The sequence below is a fragment of the Prionailurus bengalensis genome, chromosome B3 (assembly GCF_016509475.1).
Source record: "Prionailurus bengalensis isolate Pbe53 chromosome B3, Fcat_Pben_1.1_paternal_pri, whole genome shotgun sequence".
In the NCBI taxonomy this organism is placed as follows: Eukaryota; Metazoa; Chordata; class Mammalia; order Carnivora; family Felidae; genus Prionailurus; species Prionailurus bengalensis.
In genome coordinates this window covers 132,265,067-132,291,145 of record NC_057355.1, presented here as the reverse complement: position 1 = coordinate 132,291,145, position 26,079 = coordinate 132,265,067, and the positions used below count along the sequence as shown (strand labels likewise).

Here is a 26,079-nt window from a genome sequence, read left to right as displayed (position 1 = left end):
CCAGTTCCAGAAGTTATTCTCTCGTGGCTGGAGATGGACCTCTCAACCCATTCAGTTTAATATTTAGCATGGACCTTTTCCAAAATCCTTTATTTAACACTAACAATTTGAACCACATCCCATTATGACTTTGGTGCTGTTTCAGGTGGTATTTTGCTCCTCTCAAGTAGCTTGTGGCTCTTTGGGTAGAAAAAACTGCGTCTCCTACTTCTGCATTCCCTGGTTTGGTGCTCAGTGAGGGTTTTACTTCTGATCAGGTTGATGTGAAACACTGGATTTGTATGTGGTTACTAGTAACCATGAATTGTATTCATTGAAACAGACACAGCAGAGCCTCTAGATGAGAGTGCTTTGTAAATTGCCAAACGTACTTCACATATTGTCTTCATCCTTTCAGGCTGCTGTCACAAAATACCACTGCCTGGGTAGCTTATAGACAACAGAGACTTCTCACGGTGTCCTCACATGGTGGAGGGGGCTAGGGAGCTCTCCGAAACCTCAAAGAACTGTCATCCTATTCACGAGGGCTCTACTCTCATAAGCGAAACACCTCCAAAGGCCCACATACATCCCCATTCCATCACCACGAGCGTTAGGATTTCAACATACGAATTTTGAGGACACAGATAATCAGAGCACAGTACACCAAAAATACCACCTGGGGGAGCACCACCATAAGAGCATTGAACTTGAGTCTGGAAGTTTGAGCTGAATGCCAGATTTGCTACTTAATTGAGCTTTGGTTGAACCATATAAGCCTTGTAAGCCTTCCAGAATGGAAGGAGCTGTCTGTAAAGCAAAGAACCTAGGCTGGTCACCAAGACACCTTCCAGCTCTTACACCCAAATTCTGTAACTTGTAAATCTGCATTTCTTTGTTTAATTCAAATCTTGCTTACCTGAAGAGGTAGCTTTGTTTCTAAATCAATAATGTTTGCCATCGTTTCTCATGCTGAAGATGAGCGCACAATGCCCTGCACACTTTCACTCTGGCGAAATGGCCTCGTCAAGTGAAATCATTTTGCAAACCATATTTTACTTCATTTTAAAGTAATATGGATGGGCTGTATACCAAATTCCATTCTTCTAGGTATGTGATTTGCTTAAAAAGACTGTCGTTATCCCTCTCACAGAACTATTCATAATATTTTTAAGCTATCATGGTGTCCAAACAAGAGGTAATCAAGAGGCGTGTTTTAGAAACCACAGTGTTCTAGTTTTTGCTCATAGGTAGATTCTCACACTTGATTTTTCTTGTCTTGTTAATATTATACTTTCACTTCAAAGAAAGCTTGCTTTTCTTTGTATGTCAGAAGTATTATAATTGGATCATATTATTCTGAAGATAGCCTTTTTCGCTTAATTCAAGCCCGTGGCTGATTTGAAACTTTTAAAATGCATTCTCCTCCCCCTCCCCCTCTTTCTTTTCCCTCCCTTTCTTCCCTTCTCCCTTCTTCCTTCCCTCCTTGCCTGCCATCTTCTTCTCTACTCCTCCTCCTTCACCAGTAAAATTGAACTTGATGTTCCAGAGAATTGATAATTGTTACTCAACTAGGAAAAAATGCAAATACTTTGAGGGATTGTAGGGGGCTGTTGGACAAGAAATTGGAAATGATTTTGCTCTAACAAGATATTTATAGGTTTCACATTCCTGGGGGTGGAAAACATTACAGAAGTAAGTGATTTCAAGATTATACTGAAAAGACAGTTTATTACTCTCTGCATCTGTTTAACAGATTGCACTGATTAATGTTTTTGAATAGTGTGGTATGTATTTAACACAACGTGGGAAGTGTTTCTAAGCCCACATTAAAGCTTTTATGTGCAAGGTGGTACCATGTGCTTTGGGGATGGGCTTGGACTTTGGTATCAGTGCTATTGCTGTAGCGGATTTACTGCTATGTTTGATAACAAACAGGCTGTCAAGCCCCTCGATTGGAAGACCCCACTAGACACAGGCAGACGATACAATTTCCTTGAGTGTAGGTAAATGGCACGAAAACTTAACGTGTGTGTGGATGGCTCAGTGTGGGGCACACAGGGGCATCTTCCCAGGTGGGGTTGTTCAACTTCTGGCCCTGAAGGCTCACAGGACTTCTCACCTACTTCTGACACTGTCTGATGGGGATGGGAATTGGTCAGATTGTTTGCAAACGGAAGGATTCAGGATATCTCTACCCACCTGCCTCTTTCCAGTTGCTCTGCTGGCTGTGTGCATGGGTACTCCATAGGTGTAACCGGTAGCAACCTCAGAAGAGTCTGAGAATTCACTGCAAGACTAGACGAGCTGAAGATCAGTCTCAGGTAGAGCGTCCTGTTGTCCGTCCAGGTCACAGGACCTCCAGAGGTCTCTTTCCACACACCCCCTGTGACAGATCTACAGAGACTCTAATTATTTTTGCAAATAAAACCACCCAAGATGTCATGACGGTTAATTTTTTGTGTCAGCTTGGTTGGGCCATGCGCTCAGCTATTTGGTCAAACATTATTCTAGATGTTTCTGTGAAGGGGCTTTTGTCGATGAGACGAACATTTAAGGCAGTAAACTGAGTAAAGTGAAATATCCTCCATGATGTAGGTGGGCCTCATCCACTCAGTTGAAAGCCTCATTTAAAAAAATGACCTCCCTGGAAGCAGAGGCGATTCTGCCAGCAGACTGCCTTTGGACTCAAATGACAGCTCTTTCCCGGGTCTCTAGCCTGCCAGCCTCCTCGGCAGATTTGGGGCTTGCCAAGCCTCTACAATGGCGGGAGCCAATTCCTTAAAATAAATCTCTCTATATTATATATCCTACTGGTTCTGTGTGTCTGGATACAGATGGTTTTACCCTGGAAATGTGTCTTGGAATTCTTAAACAGAGGTAGATAAAATTTTCTATTTGGGGTACTGCATTACATTTCCTAATAAAAATGTCCCTGAGAACACAGAGATTTTGGGCTGGTTTTCATAGAGGATCGAAGAGAACATGGGATCTTCGATAATCATAATTACTGAAAATCTTCAATAATCATAAACATTTGTGAATGTTGAATAAAAAGCTTACAATTAGTGTAACCGTGATGGCATGATTTTTAAAATGTTTATTTATTTTTGAGAGACAGAGACATGGCACGAGTGGGGGAGGGGCAGAGAAAGAGGGAGACACAGAATCTGAAGCAGGCTCCAGGCTCTGAGCACAGAGCCCGACGCAGGGCTCGAACTCATGAGCTGTAAGATCATGACCTGAGCCGAAGTTGGACGCTCAGCCGACTGAGCCACCCAGGCGCCCCACCATGATGGCATTTTTCCCTCTGGCAGGTGTAAAGGGTGTAAGAACCACTAACTTTAATCCTCTAAAAAGAATGCATATGGCTTGCTTGCTGGGTTATGGTGATATTTAGGTAGAGAGTTTGTTTAAAAAACTGACTTTTGAAAATTCCTCTTTTGCCCATTTCAGTAGCATTTTACTCCTACATTGCTGTTCATGAGAGGAAGAAAAAGTGCCTGACCTTTCCCATTTAAGAAGATGTGCTGGAAAGATAAATTTACATGCCACTGACCAGAATTTGGTAAAATGCTAGCTGGAGTCAGGGGAGAAAGTATGAAGTAGATCTTTTCTCTGGGCACCACGAGACTTCAAATGAAATTAGGGTTCAGTTTCGGAGAAGAAAAGGGAACACGACTGTCAGGGCAGGTAACGACCAGCCTCTGCCACAGGCACCTGGTTTTGTTAATGTTATTTACAAGTTCAATCCATGAAGAGCGCCTGGGTGGCTCAGTGGGTTGAGCGTTCTGACTTCTGCTCAGGTCAAGGTCTCTCGGCTCGTGAGTTCAAGCCCCACATTGGGCTCTGTGCTCTCGGTGTAGAGCCTACTTTGGATCCTCTGTCTCCCTTTCTCTCTGCCCCTTCCCCACTTGCACTCTCACTTTCAAAAAGAAACATTTGAAAGAAGATGAATTAAAAAAAAAAGTTCGATCTGTGGAAACTTTGGCTCATTTTCAGTACTACTATCTTAAAGCCTGTAGACCAGAAGCATCATTGCTTGGGGGTGGGGGGATCCCTCTCCCAAACACTCACACTTGTTCTTACTGGAAGATGTGAGAACTGGCAGGGACTTGAGACATAATCTGGAACAGCGTTGTCCTTTTGCAGAGGAAGACAATAGAGCCCGGAGAGGCGAGTTGACTCGCGTGAAATGAAAATGCCCTGGGAAGGCTTCTTGGAGCCGGAAGTCAGCCATCTCAGTCTGCCTCTGCCCCCACCCCGCCGATCCCTGTCATTTCAAGTTTAGATCAAAGTCAGAACATTGTCTGGCCCTTCAGTGCTGCGTTGTGTCTATCCATGAAACTTAACTACCCACACCTGCCATTTGGGCCTCCACAAGCCAAGTAAGAGGGTACACACCCTTGCTGTACCCCTCACGCAATTTCTTTCTCCGCAGTGTGAGGATCATTCCCCATCTCAGCATCTTAAAATGACGACAGCTGGCATCTATTGAGAATTAGTTTGTGAGCTCCGTGGAAGCAGGGATCAGGTTTGATTTTACGCACCCCTGTGTCCATCGCACCTCGCATAGGCTTCGATGCGTAATACGTAATACAACACATGAAGGGCGGCTGGGTGAGTGGAGTGTTTACGAGGTGGCCGACACTGTGCCAAGCGCTTTGCGTGGGTTATCTCATTCCATCCCCATAATAACCCCAGGAGACAGGCAATACTCGAAACTAGGATTTAAAAATGTGCCCAGGGATACAAACCCAGTAAGTGTCAGGGACCATGCTAGTCTCTTTGACTCCATCCTGAATTACCAGGGTAGCTAGAGGTTTTGGGGGTTGCCGTTATCACACGAGATGTATAAAACTGTTAGATTAGAGATGGGGAGTTTTAAAAGCCTGACCAGCTGACATGTTATCCAGCACTCAAGGTAAGTTACTTAGCCTTATAAAAAATGGAAGAGTAAAACAGGAAAAGGCTGGCCTGTTGGGTTAGCCAAAGATCATTGGATATATTCTGGGGGGTGGGGTGGGGTGAAGTTGAGTGGAGAGTAGTTATTCAATAAATTTCTATCCTCTCTTGTTTGAGATGTCGAGAGACTTTGCTCTGAGCTGTACATTCAATTTGAAAATGTCATTCTGTGATGTAATCACATCTAGATCATAGATGGGAGGCACTGAGATCTTACTCCCAGGCTTCATTTCCATGATGGTGAATTTGTGCAGGAGGAGAGCAGTGAGCTACAGGAACCGTCTGTCTGTGGTGTCGCTGCCTCAGGCACTTCTCCTCCACCTCATTGGGAGAGAATTTTTGCATGTTTGTGTATGAGGGTTTTTGTTTTTGTTTTGCTTGAGGCTTTTCTAATGTCAGAACCCTGGGTTAGGTGGTGAATATACGATCCAGCTTCTCAGACCCGTACAGAGAGACTTAAGCCATTGGGTGTGGAACAGAATCCCTCAAGCACACCCCTGGGACTGACCTGGTCTAGGGGTCAGGTCTTTGAGTGGTGGACATGGGTCAGAGGCCACATGGTTGAATGCCTTTATAGGTTTTGTTTTTTCTCTCCCTCCATGTTTCTAGAGCCTAGCTGTTCTCAGCCTTGGGTGCAGTGGAATCATCTAAGGAGATCTGAGCTATTGATGCCCAGGTTCCACCCCAGAGGATCTAATTCAATTGGTTTGGAGAGGGGTCTGTCACTGGTACTTATTTTAGAAGCATCCAGCTGATTCTGAATGTGTAGTTGGGGCTGAGTCATTTTTGTGGCCTCCCATGGCTCTTGCCCAGGCAACCATTGTTTTTTCTTTACTTTTTCCTCCTCCCTATGTTCTGACTCATCTAGCATGAGGGTTGCTGATTATACTGGATGGCATTTCTAAGACTGTCAAAAACACTGTATTCGGTAGGGAGGGTACGGGAGGACGCCTTCTAAGAAAAGCACAGAGTGAAGTGTATGGAACAAGGGACTATTTTTTCTTTTCCTTTTAAAAACTTTTTTAAAAGTGTTTATTTATTTTTGAGAGAGAGAACACAAGCAAGGGAGGGGCAGAGAGAGAGGGAGACAGAGGATCTGAAGCAGGCTCTGCACTGACAGCAGAGAGCTTGATGCGAAGTTCGAAATCATGAATGATGAGATCATGCCCTGAGCTGAAATCAAGAGTAGGACACTTGACCCACTGAGCCACCCAGGCACCCTGGGACTGTTTTTCTTTTTAATTAGAAATTAATGAACAAACCTAAGGAAAGAAATAATAAAAACGAAAGAAGTGTGAACTGGAAAAGTTTTATAGTTTTTCTGTAACTGGTAAATCGGAGTGCAGATTATCTCCTAACAAATAGAAAAATTAGGCCAAATGAATGCTTTTTAAGAAAAGACCTTCATAATACTGACTCAAGAAGAACCGAAGACAAGAGAATGACCAATTATCATGAAGGAAATTGAGCCATTTGCCATGGAACATCAGGCGCAAACTGATTCCACGTTTAAATTCTTGAGGATCTGATGGTTCTTAGGCTGTTCAAAATGTTCTAGAGCAGAGGAAAAAAAGTAAACTTCTGAATTATCTGATAGGAAGCAAGCACAACATTGGTATAAAATAATGGGTGAGGACAGCATTTAAAAACAATTAGCTAAGAATCTAGTCTTCCCTCAGAACATTGATAAGAAAATCCCAATGAAAGTATAAGCAAATAGAATCCATTAAGGCAGAAAAGGATAGCTCCATGGCCAAGTGAGGTTCATGTTCACAAATCAAAGATAGATCAATAGTGGAAATCTGCTCGAGGCACCTGGGTGGCTCACTCGGTTAAGCGTCCAAATTAGCTCGGGTCACGATCTCCTGGTCTGCTTCAGATTCTGTCTCCCTCTCTCTCTGCCCCTACCCCACTCACGCTCTGTCTCTCAATGTCTCTCAAGAATGAATAAATGTTAAAAAAATTTTTTTTAAACAGTGGAAGTCTGAGAAAGTGACTCTCATGTGATGGGTAAAGGAGGGAGAAAAATATGTTGATTTCAATAGAAGCAGCCAAGGCATGTGATATAAGTTAATATACGTTCTGGATAAACAAAACAGTAAAACAGTAGTAGATCATATTAGGGACATTTCCATGGGTTATTTTCATTATGCTTAGTGGTGAAATACTAGAACCAGTTTTTGAAGTTAGTAATAGATGGGACGCCCACAGTAACAACCACTCTGATTTAACAGACGTAACAAGAAGTTTACAGCACCAAATGGATCGTGTTTTCTGTGTTCCAGGCAAATCATTTCATCTTCCCAAAACCCTGCAAGAAAGAAACTATTATTCCCATTTTACTCATGAGGAAATAAAAGCACAGAGAAGTAACCTCGCCCAAAGTAACACTGCTGGGAAGTGACAGAGCTGGGATTAGAATCTTTGGCCTTCTAGAAGGGAAGTTCTGGATAATAGGGGATAGAAATGGAGATTGGAAGATACTTTGTAAAGATGGCATTCCCTTTAAATTTCTTAGTAAATTAAGCTATACTCCAATTATAATTCCAATAAGATTTTCTTAACTTGAGAAAACAATTCTAAAGTCCCTCTGGAGGAATAGGTATTTGAGAATAGCAAGAAAAAAATGATCTGTAAAGAAGTATAATGAGAAAGGAGTTAAAGTTGTAGTAACAGTGAGCATGGTAATGGCCTGGGCACAAATGAATGGAGGACATGGAACAGCGGTCGGCAAACTGAGGCTCGTGGGCCAAATACACCCAGGCCCGTCCATGTACATATTATCTACAGTTACTTTCAGTGTGTGAGGGCAGAGCTGAAGAGTTGCCATAGAGACCATGGGGCCAGGAAAGCCAAAAATATTGACTGTCCGTTCCTTTACAGAAAACATTTACCCCTTGGCATGGAGTAAAGTCCACATTTAAGTGTTTGTGGATGGCATTTAAAAATCAATGGGGCTATTTGATTATTGCAGTTGTCTTCTTTCTTGTGCCCCCACAATACACACATACATGTTGCAGATAGGAAGTAATAAGTGTACAGAAAGAGAAGATAGCCTTTCTTTTCTTCTTGTGGGAAGAGGCACCCTCATGTCACCAGAAAGTCAGACGACCTTTGTAAAGGGCTGAGTCAACTCCCTGACTTAGCAGTCTTGCTTTGAGAAGAATCTGCCAAGGAAGGAGATAATCTCGTGAAGTTAACCAGAGGCAAGCCAAGCACCAGAGTATTGCTATCAGGCTATTGCTCTTTTTTTTTTTTTTTTAAAGTTTATTTATTTATTTTTGAGAGAGAGAGAGCAAGCAGAGGAAGGGCAGAGACAGAAGGAGACAGAATCCCAAGCAGGCTCCAGGCTGTCCGCACAGAGCCCGATGTGGGGCTCGAACTCACGAACCATGAGATCATGACCTGAACCCAAATCAAGAGTCAGACGCTTAACCAACTGAGCCATCCAGACACCCTAGGCCACTACACTTAACTGCAAAATATTGTAAGCAATCTAAATGCCCACTAGCCAGGGACCAAGGAAGTAAATGATGGTACATTTATACCGTGAAATCCCAACCTGCCTTTGAAAAAGAGAGACATTGCTCAGGGACAGTATCATATGGTGATTGAGTCCACAGGCTTTGAAACTAGGGTGCATAGGTCCGAACCCTGATTCTTACCATTTACTAGCTATGTGATCTTGGAGCATAATCAGTTTTGCCATTTGTGAAATAGAGATAATAGCAGCAAAGTAGGCATAACAACAGAAAATAACCTTCGTGGCTGGGGTTTTGCAAGAATTGAATGAGTCAATACGATGCCTCCTTTTTGTTCTCAATGAATAGTCGATACTATTATGTTTGTAGCTCAAGACCGATGACCATGGCATGACATTTTAAGTGACAAATTAAGGTTTTGAAAGATCAAGTACATTACAATCTATTTTATATAAAAAAGCGGTCTACATGTGAGCACACACACATAAATGATAGAGGCAACCACAGAATTTTCCAGAGTCTGTTCGAGATATTAACAGAAGTCCTCTTTGAATGAGATGTCAGTGATTTTACTTTATTTCCACTGTCTTATTTGTGTGTGCGTGTGTGTGTGTGTGTGTGTGTGTGTGCATGTTTATAATGCACCACATAGAGTTTTTTTAAAAAGTTATTAAAAAAAACACAAAAGGCCAGGGTTTAAATTCCCTCCTTTTATTATTTTGACTTAAATACGACACAGCCCAGTCCTGGAAGACAGGGCACCAAGGTCTCTGGAGAGAAGCTGGGAGTGTGAGCCGGGCTTGGAACACTGGACCTCGGCAGGGAGCTGGGGTCTCCCAGCAGGAGTCAGGCACCAGCTCACATCACCATGGCAACCACATGGAAAGTTGACAAAGTAGTTTCGGGAAGAAAGCACCTTTCTTTATCATTAGGGGCATAAAAAGAAGAAGCTTCTAATTTTTGTATTTTTGACAACACTCCTCCTTCGTCTGTCAACAAGACCCAGAGCAAGCATTCCAGTCCTTTGACATAGGCTCAGACAACTAGTGAATGATCTGACATGTCAGCTCTCTCCACAGACAGTTCTCTTTGGCAGATTTTTGCCGTTCTCATGACCTGTGGACTCTGGAGCTTATTGTTTAATAAACATGTTGGACATGAGGCATCCAAATGAGTGGTACTCTCTTTGAGACAGAATTAGCAAATCTTCAAGTTACTTGGAAGGTGCTTTGGAGCCTGGGTGGGAGGGTGATCCCCACTTCTGCAGCTCTGACCCATGATGGTTTAGCTTCAGCCTGGTCCCTCTGCTGGCAGGTGTCCCTACATGTCTAGAGAGATGTCTTTATTGTAGGAGAGTCATAATCACTAGAAATGAGTTGTTTTGACGCCCAAACGTGCCTTTCTTGAGCTTCCATCAATTGATTCTAATCCTAGGGCAGCATTAACTCCCCCCAAAGTCTAATTCTTGTCCCACTTCAAAGCCCTTCAAGTAGATAGAGGTCACTGTCATGGACTGCTTTGGAAAGGGCTATTTATTTACTGTCTGTGATAGGGAACTTCAGAAGCTCTCAGGTTTCCAGGTGTGTGGAGATAAAACAGTCACACACCCCTTCACTGTCTTGTTTGAAAAGCTGAGGTAGTTGCTCCTCGTCACCCTTACCATGTTCCTTTTGACCTGGCTTCGCTTCAAAAATCAGGACACCCACATGCACTGTTCATGGGGAGAGGCTATTCCTTCTCCTCTCCTCTTCAAAATAAGGGATGAGAGGCTCCCCCAGCCACGGAGAGTCTGAACCATCCCTCTTCCCTCTAGTGTGGGAGCTGACGGTCACACAGTGGGATGTCTACCCCGCTAAAGCCCTAGTGCTCTCGGAGTATGGAGTCAGGGACCAGAGGGAGAAGACAGGGCCCGGATGCAGCCCAGGTGAAGTTGCCTGACTTCCCCCATGAGCATGGGATGGACGTACTCTGTGGTCTAGAGCATGCCCCAGAAGGGGTGGCTGGCTGCCTGACGGGTCTCCCTGCCTGAGAGTTGCCTCCTGGGCAAGGGGCCTCTGCTCTTCTCAGGGGGTGCTGAGGGAGGTGAGTACAGGATCTGGAAAGGGACCCTGAAGACCCACGCTCTCTCGTGAGAGTCCACAAAAGCACTCCTGAGAGTCCATTCTGAAGCCCTGTCCCATGAAGGGGACTGGTGTCCCATCAAGGTGACACAAACAGAGGCCGCTAACAGAAAGGAGCTGGTGCTTGGTTGTGGGCGGCTGGTGGGCAGCTGGGCCTCCCCGCTGTCTTCCTGCCCTGACAGCACAGCAGTAGGAGGCGGAACAAGAGACGGAGGGAGTGTGTGGCCGCTGCGGGGTCGCAGGTCTGGCCTGCCTTGCGGGGAAGGCTGTGAATCAAGTAAGACTTTGAAAAGTCAGAATGAAGAGCATGTCTTGAAGAACTGGAGTTATACTGTTCTAGTAATTGTGAGTGATCAGAAAGTGAGGGAAATGGGCTGAAATCTTGCTAAAATCCTCTTTTCTCCAGTGGGTCTGCAGGTTGCAAAGCAGACCCTTTGGGCAGAGCAGTTACTGGCGAAAATAAGCATGTTCTACGTTTATACCACCAATGAGGGCGACCGCCAACGAATCAGTCAGCTTCACCGGGTATGCTTCTAAACAGCTGGTGTCCCCTGCGCCACCATGAAGGCTGCTGGGAGGTTGGATCACCTTGCCATTTTTAGAAAGTTACCAAGAAGACATCGGGTCTGCTGAATAAGGCTGTGAAGAGACAGCTCTCTACTTACTGTAGGCATGTGGCATAGGGATTGTATGGGACAGGCCTGAGGGCTTGTGATGAGTGGGGTCCTTGTCCTGACCAAAGGAAGGGTAGTCTTAGGAATGTAAAATCGAGGTGCCCAGTCAGCCAGCTATGAATGAACCGTGTCCTTTAGACCAGAAAATCATAATGGATTGGATGAACTTAGGAGTATGGGAAGTCAGAAAACCCATCCTTCCATCCTTCCTAACTTCTTCTTTCTTTCTTTTTCTCTTCCTCTGTCTCTCTCTTCCTCACTGTGCTTCTCCTTTGTAGAATTTATGACAAGTGCACAAATATTTGTTTAATTTCTGTTGATTGGCTGCCTTTTCTACTAGACCCTAAAAGTCTGAGAGCACAGCCCTGTCTGTTAGGCTCAGCATTCTGTCTCCATTACCAGCCCAATGATGGTCCTGTGGCAGGCACTCAATCAATATTTACTAAATGAATGAGTACATGAACACTCAATGGTGGTCATTAAAATAATGTTCTTTAAATTGCTGGTTTTATTGTAAGCTAAATTTCCTGATCTTATTAGGCTGTGATCCAACTTAAGATCTCGATTCCTTCTTAAGTGCCCACATTGTCATGTTCTGCACTGTTTTGACTACAGGAGTTCCCTCCCAATTGGAATTCTGGGGGTTGTCTGAGGGGTTCAGGAGAACTATGCCCAGCATTCTCCGTGGACCCCCAGCCCCTGTGAAGTGCATATTCTCCTGCCCCAGCTCCTGGTAACCCTCTCCAGCGGGCATGGCCCCCTCTTTTGGTGTCCCTCTCTAACACCCCTCTTGCAGCTTTGGGAGAACGTGGACTGCCCTCTCCCCTCTGCCTTTCCACGTTAGCCTGGGCAAGCTCTTCCTCTCATTGCCGGAAGCACACGAGAGACCCACAGAGAACAACGTAAAACCACCATTAGTGTCAGTCCTCCCAAAGTACTCACAAAGCGTCCTGGGCATCTGAAGAGAAAAGGAATCATATGCTTGTTTGCCTTACCTTAATCTAATATCTCTGCTGAAAGGCACACCCTCTTTGCATTATTCAGTGAAGCAGTCTCGAACATCAACATTTACTTTACTCCACTGTATATATGTCTTTCTCAGGGGCAACAGGTGGGAACCTGCTAATACATATTTTTCTAAACCGAAAAAAAAAAAAAGTAAATTCAGAGCTCCTTTTCTTAGGAGGCAGAAACCATCTACAGCATCCAAAACTTTTGGATCTGTTTTCAGTGAGGTCTACCCCCATTACCTTATTATTCACAGTTGTGGTGGTGGTTGTTTTGCAGGACAACACTCATTTGGATGTTACATTCTGATGCTTTGTTAGAAACCCAGTTACTTCTTTGCCCTTATACTTGTTTATTATTTATCCAACACATACTGATTGTTGAACATTTACAAAATCCTCCTTCTATGGATTTTACATTCTTAGATTTTACATTCTTAGAGAGGGATCAGCGTATTTTTTTTTCTATAAATGGTCAGCAAATATTTTGGGCTTTCTGGACCATAGGCTGCTGTGGTACAACTATTCAGTTCTGCCATTTTAGCACTCAAGCAGCCGTTGACAAGATATAAATGAACAGACATGGCTGTCTCCACTAGAACATTATTTACAAAACAGGTGGGGCTGGCCTGGGTGCTGTAGCTTGCTGACTCCAGTTCTAGGCAATAAAACAGATATATAATATGGCAGGTATGACTAAGTGCTAAAAATAAAAATAAGACATGGTGAACAGCAGGGGACAGATCATGTAGGGATTTATGCTGAATGAGATTGGAAATCCTTGGAAGATTTGGACAGAAATGGTCTGTCTGATCTGACTCCCAGCTGCAGGGGAGCTGGGACACAGTACGGAATGGGTAAGACACTTGGAAACTGGCTGGGAGGTTATTGCAATGATCTGGATGCAAAGGGATGGTTCTTGGTTCCAGGATGGCAGTAATGAGGTGGTCAGAAGTGGTTGCATTCTAGATAGATTTAGAAGGTCTGAGAAAAAGGAGGTTCAAGGGCGATCCTTAGACTTTAGGCTGAGTCATTGGAAGAATGGCCTTTCCATCTTCTGAGCTGAAGAAGAGAGAAGGAGGGGCAGGTTTTGGGCAGAAGACTGAGTCCTGTTTGGGACATGTTGTATTTGAGATGCCTTTCAGACACCCAAGCAAAACTGTTGAGTAGGCGGTTGGATGTAGGCCTCTGAGATTGGGGAGGGAACTGGGGTTATAAATTTGAGAGTCACGACAGCATGTGGGTGGTCCTTACAGATCAGCAAGGGAATGAGAACTGATGTAGAAGACAGGTCTTGGGTTGATCCCTAGCATGTTCTGGCACTTGGAGGTCAGGGGGAGGAGAAAGCAGCCCAGGACACTGGGCAGCAGTGGGGTAGCATGGCCGGAGAGAGGCAGGGAGAGTGGGCTCAGGTGGAGAGTGTGACGGGCCAGCAGGATGCTACTGGTGGGGTGACAGGGGTGCAGGCTGAGATCTTTTGTGACGAGATGCTGAGGGCTCTGGGGGCGCCTGGGTGGCTCAGTCGGTTAAATGTCCAACTTCGGCCCAGGTCATGATCCTGTGCTTTGTGGGTTCGAGCCCCATGTCGGGCTCTGTGTTGACAGTTCAGAGCCTGGACCCTGCTTCGGATTCTGTGTCTCCCTCTCTCTCTGCCCCTCCCCCACTCCGTCTCTCTGTCTCCCCCAAATAAGTAAACATTAAAATTAGATGCTGAGGGCTCTGCATCTAATCTAAGCTCTTCCTGGACCGCACCTTGCCTTGCATTTCCCCCAGCGGATCCCTGCTGCCGCTGTCAGAGAACTCCCAGGCCATCACTCTTTCTAGGTCTCTTCATTGCCAGACAAGTTGCATTTTCTTTGTGACGTGGCAAGTTGGGCAGGCAAACTGCACCTTCCAAATTGTCCATAATCCTTGGCTAAGCTGCTCTCTTTGTACTGAAAAAAGAAGCCAGCAGAGTCCGAGAATGCTCTCTGGAACAAAGAGGAAAATGTTTTGACAAAAATACGGGTACATCCTACTGGCCGCTGACCCCTGTCCCGGTTCCCTGGGGCAGGGTGGAACCTCCTTGCCGTCAGCCTCTCTACAGGGTGAAAATGCAGCTGCCGGAGAGGTGCGGGCAGCATTCTGCTTTCACATGTAGGCAAAAGCACCAGGGACTGTCTGTCATGCGTGGGCCAGCGTGTGAGTTAAAGGGCAAACACAGGGCAGAAAGAAGATGGGCAGAGGCGAGAGAACGGGCAGGAGGCCCGAGGAGGCCAGCGGAAGGAGAAAGACCAATGCAGAATTCGTGGGAATGGAGGGGGCGGGCTTTTTGTGGTGCAACGTCTTGAGTGTCTTTGACCTAGAACTGGCCCCATGTTTAAGGTCATGGATCCAGGAAACCGGCCCCTTCCTTCCTCTCTCCTTTTTTTTGTCACAGCAAGGATGACACCTGGCACTCTGTGCTCGCATCTGCTCATGCCTTTGTTCTATTTTTTTTCTACTCTGTTCAATTTGGGTGTTTGGCGTGACCGACGGAGGTTTGAAAACGACACTCCAGCTGTCCCATGCCCACTCCTACTGAATTCTCTTGAAATTCCTCCTGCTTGGCATGGCTTTCTCTAGTCCCCGCTAAGCAGAGTCTTGGGCAAGTCTCTGTTTTGACACGGAATCATGTACTTGGTGCCTCCCCCCAACAGTCTTGTTGGATTATTGAACATCTGTCTTCTAGGCTTCACATCTTGTGGTTGATGGATGACCAGCTGTCCCTGAATGGAGCTGAGATCGTAGAACGGATGGGGCCTCTGCATGGTTTGGATCCCCAGCCAAGGAACACACAGGTCTGCCCTGTGTTTAACACATCTCTGGCCGGGAAAGTCCTGTAGATTAGTGGGATACCCATAACAATGGGGTATTTTTAAGTCATTCCATGCTTCTATTTGTTACCAGGCTTTATCAAATCCAGAATACAGCCTTTGTTTATTGTCCTGGCTACCAGGTAGCAAGTCATGAAAAAAGTAGGCAGAGGAGAAAAGAAGTACCTATGTAGGTGGTAGAAAAATGCATTATTTTCATATCTGCTACCAGAAATATTCCCAGGAATGGAGTTATTTTAGGAAGGTGTCTTGACAAGTCATTTGGGGATGGAAGGGGAGCCCCGAGGGTCTTGAAGAGTCAAGACAACCAAAGGAATTCTGAAAGTGCTGTGCACATATTAAGACTTGGGGAGAAGGAGAAGAGGGGAAGCAGCTGGAGAAGGGGGCCAGAGACCTGTGGAGTGTGGGTGTCTCTCTTGTATTAGGGTTCTCTGGAGACACATAACCAAGTGGATATGGACATATCATAAATGTCTGTGTATGCGTATCTTCATCTACTTACCTACCTACCCATCTATAAAGAGATTTATTGTAAGGAACCGGCTCATGCAATTGTAGAGGCCAAACAACTCCATGATCTGCTGTCTGCAGACACAGAAAAGCAGGTAATCTAGTTCGAAGGCCTGAGAGCCAGAGAACTGATGGTATAGGTTCCAGGTCTGAAAGTTAAAACCAGGAGCACCAAAGGCAGGGGAAGACCAATGTCTCAGCTCAGCCAAGCTGAATTAATCCAGCCTCCCTCCACTTTTTTATTGTATTCGGGACCTCCCAGTTGGGAGGGCAATCACTATACTCAGTCCACTGACTCAAACCCCCCTCACAGACACAGCTAAAAGTAATGTTTAACTAGAAATCTGAACATCTCCTGGCCCAACTAGGTTGACGTACAAGATTAATCGTCACAGTGCCTGTGTTGGTAAGGAGCTCAAGGAATTTTCTGCACAGAGATGATGACGCTTTCTTTGAAGGTTCTGCGTTTTGGTAATGCTGGTCTCCCAATTTGCCGAAATCTTTAGTTGAGTGTATTGTGCACACTAGTGGATGCTTTTTCTAAGTGGTATGATTGTGTGTGTGTGTGTGTGTGAGAGAGAGAGAGACAGAGACAGAGACAGTGACAGAGAATCATTTGTGTAGATGGAAGGAACTCACACTCCAGGATGTTTGCTGTGTTGCAGAACAGGGTTGGATGGGGAGATAATCTGGAGATGAGTGATTTCAGCAGAAGCAGGACCCTGTCAGAGGCAGGAGAAAGGCAAGAAACAACCAGGAAGCTTTTGGATAGTTGAAATGAGAGTTAGGGCCACTCTAGTCTAGAAGGTAGGGGGCATGGTGGTGCCGGTGACCCGTTCCAGAAGAGTTCTGGAGGCTCCATTAACTCTTGCTAAAATAGCAAAGCCTGATACTAATAGATTTAAAGTCTGACCATCGCTGCCCTCTACTCTCAGCAAAGCAAACAATCTGGATGGTGCCTGTACTTTATTCTTCCCTCTACTTCTCCTCTTGTAACCGAACTAGTGTGAGTTGGCCCAGTGGTGAGTCACAGGTAGAAACCACACCAGGTGAGTTGCTGCACCAAAAGGAAACTTTATTTGCAGCAAAAAAGGAGATTAGGGGAATAACTTCCAAAGCCATGACTCCCCCAGCGAGGGCGAGCGGGTTCCTTTCACTTAGGCTCAGGATGAATATTTGATAGGGAAGCCTTGTCATCCTATGTAGAGGCAGGCAGAAGGTCATGCATGTGCCCGAGGAAACATGCCTATACATACATTGTATGTTTTGTACATGAGGCTTGTGCTCCTCCTTGGGCAGAGATTTCAGTATTCTAATGAGGTAAAGGTAACTGTCGGTCACTCCATGGCTCACTCCTTAGTCCCTCCGCGCAGGCGTGGGTTTTGAGGGGGCGGCATCGAGTTCAAATTGGTCTGGGTGGTCTGGGCCAGTGGGAGCTTTTCATCTGGGCAGTCATTATTGCTTGAGGGGTATTTTGGGTTTCTGTCATGGGATGCAATGCCCCTTGAGTCTATTGCCTGAGTTAAGAGACAGCGGGAAAGAAGACCTTAAGGAAACATATGGGACAAAGGCCAGTGGGTACAAGCAGATGGGCGGTAAAGGCCGGTGACAATCTGTTGATAGCTTCCTATCTCCTTTATCAAAGGCACTTCAGTCTAATTTTAGCAGACAATATTGTGAGGGATGAGGAAGTAATTTTCTGCAATGGCTTGGGATAGAAGGCCCTTTCAGTAGGACTTTTATTTAGGGGCTTAGAGGAATAATTCAATAAAGTCCACTTGGTTTACACAGAATTTCTAAGATGCTGGCTGTATAAAATGAATTATATTTTCATGCAAGTTTCTTTTTTTTTTAATGTTTATTCATTTATTTTGAGAGGGAGAGAGAGAGGGAGGGAGGGAGAGGAGAGTGGGGGAGGGGCAGAGAGAGAGAGGGAGAGAGAGAGAGAGAGAGAGAGAGACAGAGAGAGAGAATCCCAAGCAGGTTCCAAGCTGTCATCACAAAGTCTGATGCAGGGCTTGAACCCATGAACCGTGAGATCATGACCTGAGCTGAAATCCAGAGTCGGACACCTAATGGACCGAGCCGCACGGGTGCCCCAATTTTCATGCAAGGTTCTGAATGGCCAAAAGACAAAACACAGCTAGTGTTTCCCTAAAGTCTTAAATGCCTTTGCAGATGTCAATTTATCTTTAATATCACAAAGTACTCTCTCTGGAGTGGGTCGACATGAACCCCTTCCCTCATCCTCTGTGGTGGTCACTACTCAGCGTCAGCTGCTAAACTTGTCACCAAACACTAATCACGTAAGAAACGTATTAGGGAGGAATCCTATAAAATTGTGTTTCCAGAGTGGAAAAAAAAAAGTGCAAATTTTAAATTCACAGTGAAGCTCCCACAGCTATTTCGGATGCAATAAAAGTCCATTTTAATAAGTATCGCACAGTTTACCTGTACCTATTAAGTGCATTTTAGAGATAGGCAAAGTGAAAGCATAATCTGCTTTTAAGCATTCTCCTAATACGAATGACCCAAGTGAAGTATTTGGGCGGGCTTGCACTGCTAAACGAGTCAGAAAACTTTACCAAACTTTGTGTTATTAATATTTCTTACGTGTTTGGCTCTGTTAGTAATGAATCATGCAATGTAAGTGAAAATCCTTCTGCGGGGTTGGGCGGCCAAATAGACCTCTCTCACCTCTGTCTCTAGTTCTCTGTTCCTGGGCAAACCACTTCCCTTCTCTGGGCTGCAGGTGCCTTATGTGTAAAAAATCTCAGTTAATTAATCCTATGAGTATCGTCATTCAGGTTAAATTAGATAATACGTACAAAGAACTCAGCTCAAGAATGCTTATTCGAAGTACTCCATAAATGATAGCTATTATTATTATTAGAAACTTATAGTATTTAACTCAATGCTATTGTTTTTAGAGTCCAAAGTTCTATTTATTTTAACAATTTAAGATGGAAATTTTAAGTAAATTTTGCTCTTCCTGCCTGTTAGACTGAAATTTATTTTTTAATTTTTATTTATTTATTTTGAGAGAGAGAGAGAGAGAGGCAGAGAGAGAAGGAGAAAGAGAATCCAAAGCACGCCCTGCACTGTCAGCACAGAGCCCGACTTGAGGCTCAAACCCATATACTGTGAGATCATGACCTGAGCCAAAACCAAGAGTTGGACATTTACCCCATTTAACCCACTGAGCCACCTGGGCACCCCAAATTTTATTGCTAATGTGAACACATTATATTGTTATATTATATTATTATATTGTTATAATATTATTATAATATTATATATAATATATATAATTATAGATATAACATTTATAATTATATATTTATAACTATTATATTATTATAATAGATATTATATTGTAATATGTTATTATATTGTTATAAGAACACATTACAATGGAAATATAAAAAATAAAAATGATTTACTCATAATCCTCATATCCTAATAAAACATTGCTTTTCCTCTCTTTGGATTCCCTTGCTCATATGGAGGCACATTTTGATGTTATTGTAATTCGTGTTCATAGCACTATTCTATAGTCTGCATTTTCATAAAATGGACTTCATTTTTTGTAAGGTCTCCATAATTGTAATTTTTAGTAGCCATATAGCTTTCAGTTGAGTCTAGGGACCCTAATTTCACAGTCTTTGTTTTCAGTCATTTAAAAAAAAATGTTTATTTATTGGGGCACCTGGGTGGCTCAGTTGGTTGAGCGTCTGACTCCGGCTCAGGTCATGATCTCATGGTCTGTGAGTTTTGAGCCCCGTTTCGGACTCTGTGTTGACAGCTCAGAGCCTGGAGCCTGCTTCGGATTCTGTGTATCCCTTGCTTTCTGCCCCTCCCCCGCTCATGCTCTGTCTCTCTCTCTCTCTCTCTCTCTCTGTCAAAAATAAATAAACATTAAAAAATTTTTTTTAAATGTTTATTTATTTTTAAGAGAGAGAGAGAGTGAGAGACAGATCACAAGGGGGTGGGGGTGCAAAGAGAGGGAGACACAGAATCCGAAGCAGGCTCCAGGCTCTGAGCTGTCAGCGCAGAGCCCAATGTGGGGCTCGAAATTACGCACCATGAGATCATGACCTGAGCTGAAGTCGGATGCCCAACTGACTGAGCCCCCCAGGTGCCCCTGTTTTTAGTCATTTTGGTCGCTTCTAGTTTCCATAGATGAATATCTCTTGAAAAAGGAGCCAAGGGATTCTGGATTTGGAGACCTGGAAGAGGTGAGTCCTTTTGCTTGGCGCGGGTAGGGCTTCATAGCTGAGGTGTTTGGGGATGGAGGACTGGGGCTCTCGCACGTGCTTTTGGAGAACCAGCAGCAGTGGGCGTGAGGCCGGCTGAGATCCCCAAGGAGGAAACGTCGCCAGGCTGGCTACACAAGGCTGACTCAGTCTGTGTGGTAGGACGCAGAGGGGGACCTTGAGTTTGCCTTCTGGATTGGTCTGCTCAGTTTGGTAGCTAAGAGAAGGACCAGGCAACGCTCAGAAGTTCCTTCTGGAAGGCAGAAGCTGGAGTCAGTATGGTGAAGGCAACCTCTGTGTGATGTTATGATTTATAATAAGAAGTGTGTGTATTTGGTCTTTGTTTCAGCTTCTGGCACAGAGCTCTGAAAACCCTTGGAATTTCTGAAGGAATGAGAGTGATTAAGGCTCTTTTGCTATGTTAATGAGGTGACTTTTGGAAAGCCCCTAGGTCACCTGAGGAAGGGGGCTGGTTGCCAGAAGAACCAACCGTGTGTTGAGAGGATTGGAACTTTCATTCCCACACCCCTGGCTTCCAGGAATGGGCGAGGGGCTGGAGGTTGAATAGATTGCCAAAGGGCAATGATTTAATCAACCATCTCTAGGAGTAAAGCCTCCATAGAGGGGCATGTGGGTGGCTCAGTAGGTTAAGCATCCACCTCTCGATTTTGCCTCAGGTCATGAGCTCATGATTCCATGGAGCCCTGCGTTGGGCTTTGTACTGTCAGTGCAGAGCCTGCTTGGTATTCTCTCTCCCTCTGTCTCTCTGCGCCTCCCACACGCTCTCTCTCTCAAAATAAATAGATTAAAAAAAAAAAAGAAAAGCCTCCAGAGAATCCCAAAAGGACAGAGTTTGAAGAGCTTCTGGTTTGAGGAACTCTTGAAAATACGGAGAGAACGTTCTCCGAGGCATGGAAGCTCTGAGTCCTTTCACTCCTCTCCCTAGGCATCTTTCCGTCTGGCTGCTGATTCACATCCTGTACTATCTTTTGTAATAAACTGATAGTCTTATGAGTGAACTGGTTTCCTGAGTTCTGTGAGCTGCTCTAGCAAATTACTTGAACCCAAGGCGGGGTTCCTGGGAACCTCTGATCTACAGCCACTTGGTCAGAAGTATAGGTGACCAGCTGCGTTGACAACTGGCATCTAAAGTGGAGAACAATCTTGTGGGACTGAGCCCTTAACCTGTGGGATCTGATGCTATCTCAGGGTAGACAGTGTCAGAATTGAGTTGATTTGTAGGACACGTGGCTGGTGTCTCAGAATTGCTTGGGGGTGGTAGGAGCACCCCCCCCACCCCACCCGCCCCAAACACAACTGCGATTTGTACAGAATGTACTCTGCTTCTGCTACTTTCTGTGAGCTCATTTAATCTTATCAAGTACTATTTACGCTATAAAGTCAGTTAACATTCCAGTTAAACAGCTGGGGAAACTGAGTCATAGGGGGTGTACGTTGCCCGGGTCAACAGTTGCCATCTTGTTGGCATGCCCAGCTCCACAGGACTTCCCTGAGTTGAGAGCTGAGAGCGGGAGAACCCTATGGGTTTCCATCTGGGAGTCATGTTAACAGCCTCAGGCCAGTAAAGGACCAGTTCTGCCCTACAATTAAAACCACAAACTTGCCTTTCCTGCTGGGTAAATTGGGGCACTGCAGAGCAAGCTGAGAGGAAATGACTGCCAGTCGTATTCTTAGGAATGTTTCCCTTGAGTGCGACGCCTCTGAATATAACAACCCTGCGTGTGTGCATGTAAAATAGTTCTACTCGGAAGATCCTGGACGATGGACTTTGTAGCGGTTTGTGGCAAGGAGAGCATCTTAGCTGCTTTTCTCCAACAAGGACTGAATGCAACATATTGTTGGATCATTACTACTCGGGATTTGCCGTTGCTGTAGTTCATACAAGATATTATGAAAACGTATATAGCTTAATTCAATAAAAAGACTGCATTTTTCACTTATTACATTGGCAAATACATATATATATACATATTATAAATGTTATTTTATATACAATAGGTGATGTGTAAAACAACACATCATATGTTTTACGTATTTATAAATATTAGGTATGTTTATATATGTTTAAAATATAGTTTTAGGGACAAATATGTGTGTGTAAGGATATTTGTTACAGGGTTCTTTATAATAGTGAAAAACTAGAAATTGCTTAAGGAGTGCCTGGGTGGCTCAGTCGGTTAAGTGTCCGACTTTGGCTCAGGTCATGATCTCACAGTCCATGAGTCTGAGCCCCGCTGTCAATGGGGAACTCCTCTGGATTCTCTGTACCCCTCTTTTTCTGCCCCTCCCCCACTCACTCATATGCTCTCTCTCTCTCTCAAAAAAAGAAATTACTTTAATGTCCAGTGGTAAAGAAATTATGGATACTCACACTTCGGAATTGAAGCATTAAGAAAATATGCTTGCAAAAAATGTTTAATGACGGGGGACACTGGTCATGATTAAGTTTGTAAGGGTGATATGTAAGATAAAAATTCCACATTATGCTTCCAGTTTTGCAAAGACAGTACAAACATATTTGTAAACCACAACTGGAAATAAATGCATAAAAACAACAAAATGAAAATGGTGATTATTTCTCAGAGGTCAAAAGAGGGGTCGAGTTGTTTTCTTGTTTATACTGTAAAGCTCGCACGCTTTCTTCCAAGAACCTGACAAACACACATGGCAAACATTTGTGCGTACGGAGTCACTAGAGAAAACCCACACCGTGTAGATTTTCCCTAATTTATCCCAATTTCCAAATTTTGCCCTGTTGTCAGCTGAGGCAATTTCATTCTGGCTGGGAAATAAGATGCTGTGGGGATTGGAGGACGAGAAAAGTCAAGGGTTTTGTAACTTAGGTTTCTTTTAATGTTTATTTGAGACAGAGACAGAGCATGAATGGGGGAGGGGCAGAGAGAGAGGGAGACACAGAGTCTGGAACGGGCTCCAGGCTCTGAGCGGTCAGCACAGAGCCCGGCTCGGGGCTCGAACTCACAGACTGTGAGATCATGACCTGAGCTGAAGTCGGACACTTAACCGACTGAGCCACCCAGGTGCCCCTGTGACTTAGGTTTCTAACTAGAGCCTGCAGGTAAGCTGCTGGATGAAGGGAGAGCGGAGGTGAGTCAGGCAGACATGGAGGGCAGCCGAGGTGTGGTGGAAAGAGGGCCCCGAGGCTTCAGGTCTGACCTGGCCACCGTGAGCTCTGGGAGCAGGACTTTGCCTGGTATAGAGGCTGGATGCACCCATGTTCAAGTCCATGTCCAAAGTTACCTATGTGACTTAATCTCATGAAATCTCAACTCAGTTGTAAAATGACCACGTTACTGGCCGGTAGGGAAGCATTAATGACACAATGTACCTAAAAACGGGAGAAGGAGTCTGGCCCGTACCGAGGGCATATAACCAGTGTCCAGCTCATGACCTTCCCTGGTCTGCATGGTTGCCTGTCAAATCAAGGAATTAGAATGGATAACCTCTAAATTACCCTTTCTCTTTAAAACATTTACGGTGCTTAAAAAGCCTTAGGCAAGGAGAATTTAATATTTCCCTAACTTTTATTTATCTTCCTTTGGCAAAGAATGAGTTATCGCAGTGCATGCGTATACATTAAGGAGCCAAGGAGCAGGGTTTGAAATTCAGCCGCGGGAGCAGAGGCTCCTAAAGGAAGCCAGAGTGGGCCGTGGTTCTTAAGGTGAGGGATGACAAGGAACAGGTGACTGGGTACAGGTGCCTTGGTCTCCTGCCCTTTCCTGAAAGGATACATATCCAAGGGCTCTGTGTTTTGTTTTCTCTAGAGCAGTGGTTCTCAAGCTTTATTGCAAATTACAGTCACCTGGAGAGCTTTCAGACCATCCCAAGGTCTCAGAAGCGACTTACACCAATTAAATCTGCGTAGAACCCAGGAGTCGGTGTTGTTAAAGCTCCCCAGGTGATTCCAAGTGTGCACCCAAAGTGACGATCCCCGCGCTGTAGCGAATGGAGGACCCGAAAACAAGTGTGAACCCCACATGTCAATTCTGACCACTGAGTGTGACCTCAGTGGTGCAGCGATGCATGTATGAAGGGACTAGAGTAACATGTCCCCTTCCAAATAGTGACATCTGTGTCACATAACAGTGTTCGTAAATGTCTGGGGCCAAAATAAATAAATAAATTTAAAAAGTCGCCAGTTTGAGGTCTGGTTTCTCAAGAGCACACCATGGAGCTGAACAAAAGGCGGGCTGTCGCCGATGTGATGGGGCTTCTTTCCAGGAGGACACATCTCTCGTTGGGATCTTCTCATTTTTAAACCAAAGCAGATACCCAGGTTCTATTCCAGCCCACTGAGTATGACGGACATATTGAAAACATCCTTCTATGAAGACAGGAGGAAGGGATAATGTAAAAATACAAGGACAAACATACAGGGAAATTTATGAGGAATTCCAAAAATTGGTCTCCAAAAGAAGAGTGCATGTCTGACATGAACCTCAGGACCTGGAATCCTTTTGGGTCATTTCTGGGAGACAGAAGAGCCGTCCTTCTAAAGTATGTCCACTAGATGGCAGCATCACCATGGTAAAATATACTGGCCTTTCTTGGCATAAAGGAGGGATTTTTTAATATTGAACAGAGGTTGGAACTCAGATGGTTTTATAGATATGAATATGCTGTTAAAATATTTTAAATTATAGTATATATATCTGATATATAATTCTTAGTATTATTGTGTAAATTATATTGGCATTCTCACTATAATTCATATCATCATTAATTATATCGTGTGCTGTTTAAGCAGGTTTAACGTTATGGCTAGAAGTCCTTTGCTGGCTACCACTACCTCTTCTTGGCTAATCTCAACTTTTGTTTGGCTAAAACTACATTCTTCAAAGGGCAGGGAATGTTTATTTATTAAATGGCTTTCGTCTATAGCATGAGCCAGCCAGCTGTGATCCTGCTAATTATGGATCTGTCATGATTTTCACTCCGTTGTATGATGTAGTCAGTTTCCTCTTTTTCTGCCACGATTTAATATCAACTCCTTTTGTGATGTTTTGTGGATGCAATATGGTAAATCATTATGTTTCGACCTGAGTGCCAGGCCACATGTGAGCTGTTGGCAATACTAAACAAGACGTTCGTGGAGGTTACATGCTAGTGGAATGTACCATGACACGCGTGTAAAGTACATATTTTAGTGCAAAGGCAATTGTTGTTTTTACAAGTCCTGTGAAGATTTAGGCTCTTGTTCTGTTGATCATGGAAAGTTCTTTCGGAAATGGCATGGGGATTGGGAAAAGGGTTGGGCCTGAGAATATCAGAGGTGGCTTTACAAATATAAGGATTAGTAGGAGACCGATGCCAGACGTGTTCGTTGGGGACTAGGGCTGTGCTGCAGCTGTCCACTATTGTCACCATCTGTTATCTTTAGGATACATCCCCCCAGCCAAGACAAAGTCGTTTAGAAATATGTAGACAGTCTGGTTAATTTAGTTAGCTCAATAAGTGAATACACACACAGGCTGGTCCACAAATAGAACAAGTCATTGTGTGAGGCTTTGTAAAGCATTTGACGGTAAACAAAGCATCTTCAAATATATCACGTGTGTACCCTATGCCCAAAAAATGCAGCCATCTGCCCCAGTTGCCATAGCTAGCCAGGGAAGGCAGAATTCAGAAGTAGAATGGTAAAACATGTCAGGTGCACGTCAGAGGTACCCAGTGAGTTGCTATTTTACAATGGTGGCTATTTACTAGGAGCCTGGCTTTTGGTAACCAGGCATCGTAGTCTTAGATCATGCTGTTTCTGGCTCAGTAATTTATGACTTGAGATCTTCAGATAATTCTCTTAGTTCCAGCTTTGGTTGTGTGTGTGTGTGTGTGTGTGTGTGTGTGTGTGTGCACCTGATCTTCAAATTCTGCTCCTGGGGTCTTTGTGCATATGCCCCACCCGTGTTTTCTTTATTTTGCTTTTATTTTATTTATTTGAGGGAGAGAAAGAGCACATGCGTGCAAGAAGGGGAGGGGCAGAGGGAGCGACAGGGAGAGAATCCTGAGCAAGCTCCACGCTCAGGCTCGAGCCTCCCACGGGGCTCGATTTCATGACCCCGGAGATCATGACCTAAACCAAAACCAAGAGTTGGATGCTTAGCAGACTGAGCCACCCAGGTGCCCCTCCGCCTGTGTGGAAGAGGGTGTGACTTTTTGATCTGTGGCTGGCAGGACCATACACAGAACCAGCTT

General features: G+C 44.5%; 1 protein-coding gene across 1 annotated transcript in view; it reads left to right on the top strand.

The window, feature by feature from the left end:
* GALC (galactosylceramidase) overlaps positions 1-24,261 on the top strand; it is an 89,657-nt gene extending 65,396 nt beyond the window's left edge. The window contains exon 17 of the mRNA XM_043556784.1: positions 24,109-24,261. Within this exon, the coding sequence (XP_043412719.1) occupies positions 24,109-24,183 (75 nt within the window). The 3' untranslated portion in view covers positions 24,184-24,261. The remainder of the gene's footprint in view (positions 1-24,108) is intronic.
* Positions 24,262-26,079: the final 1,818 nt, after the last annotated feature.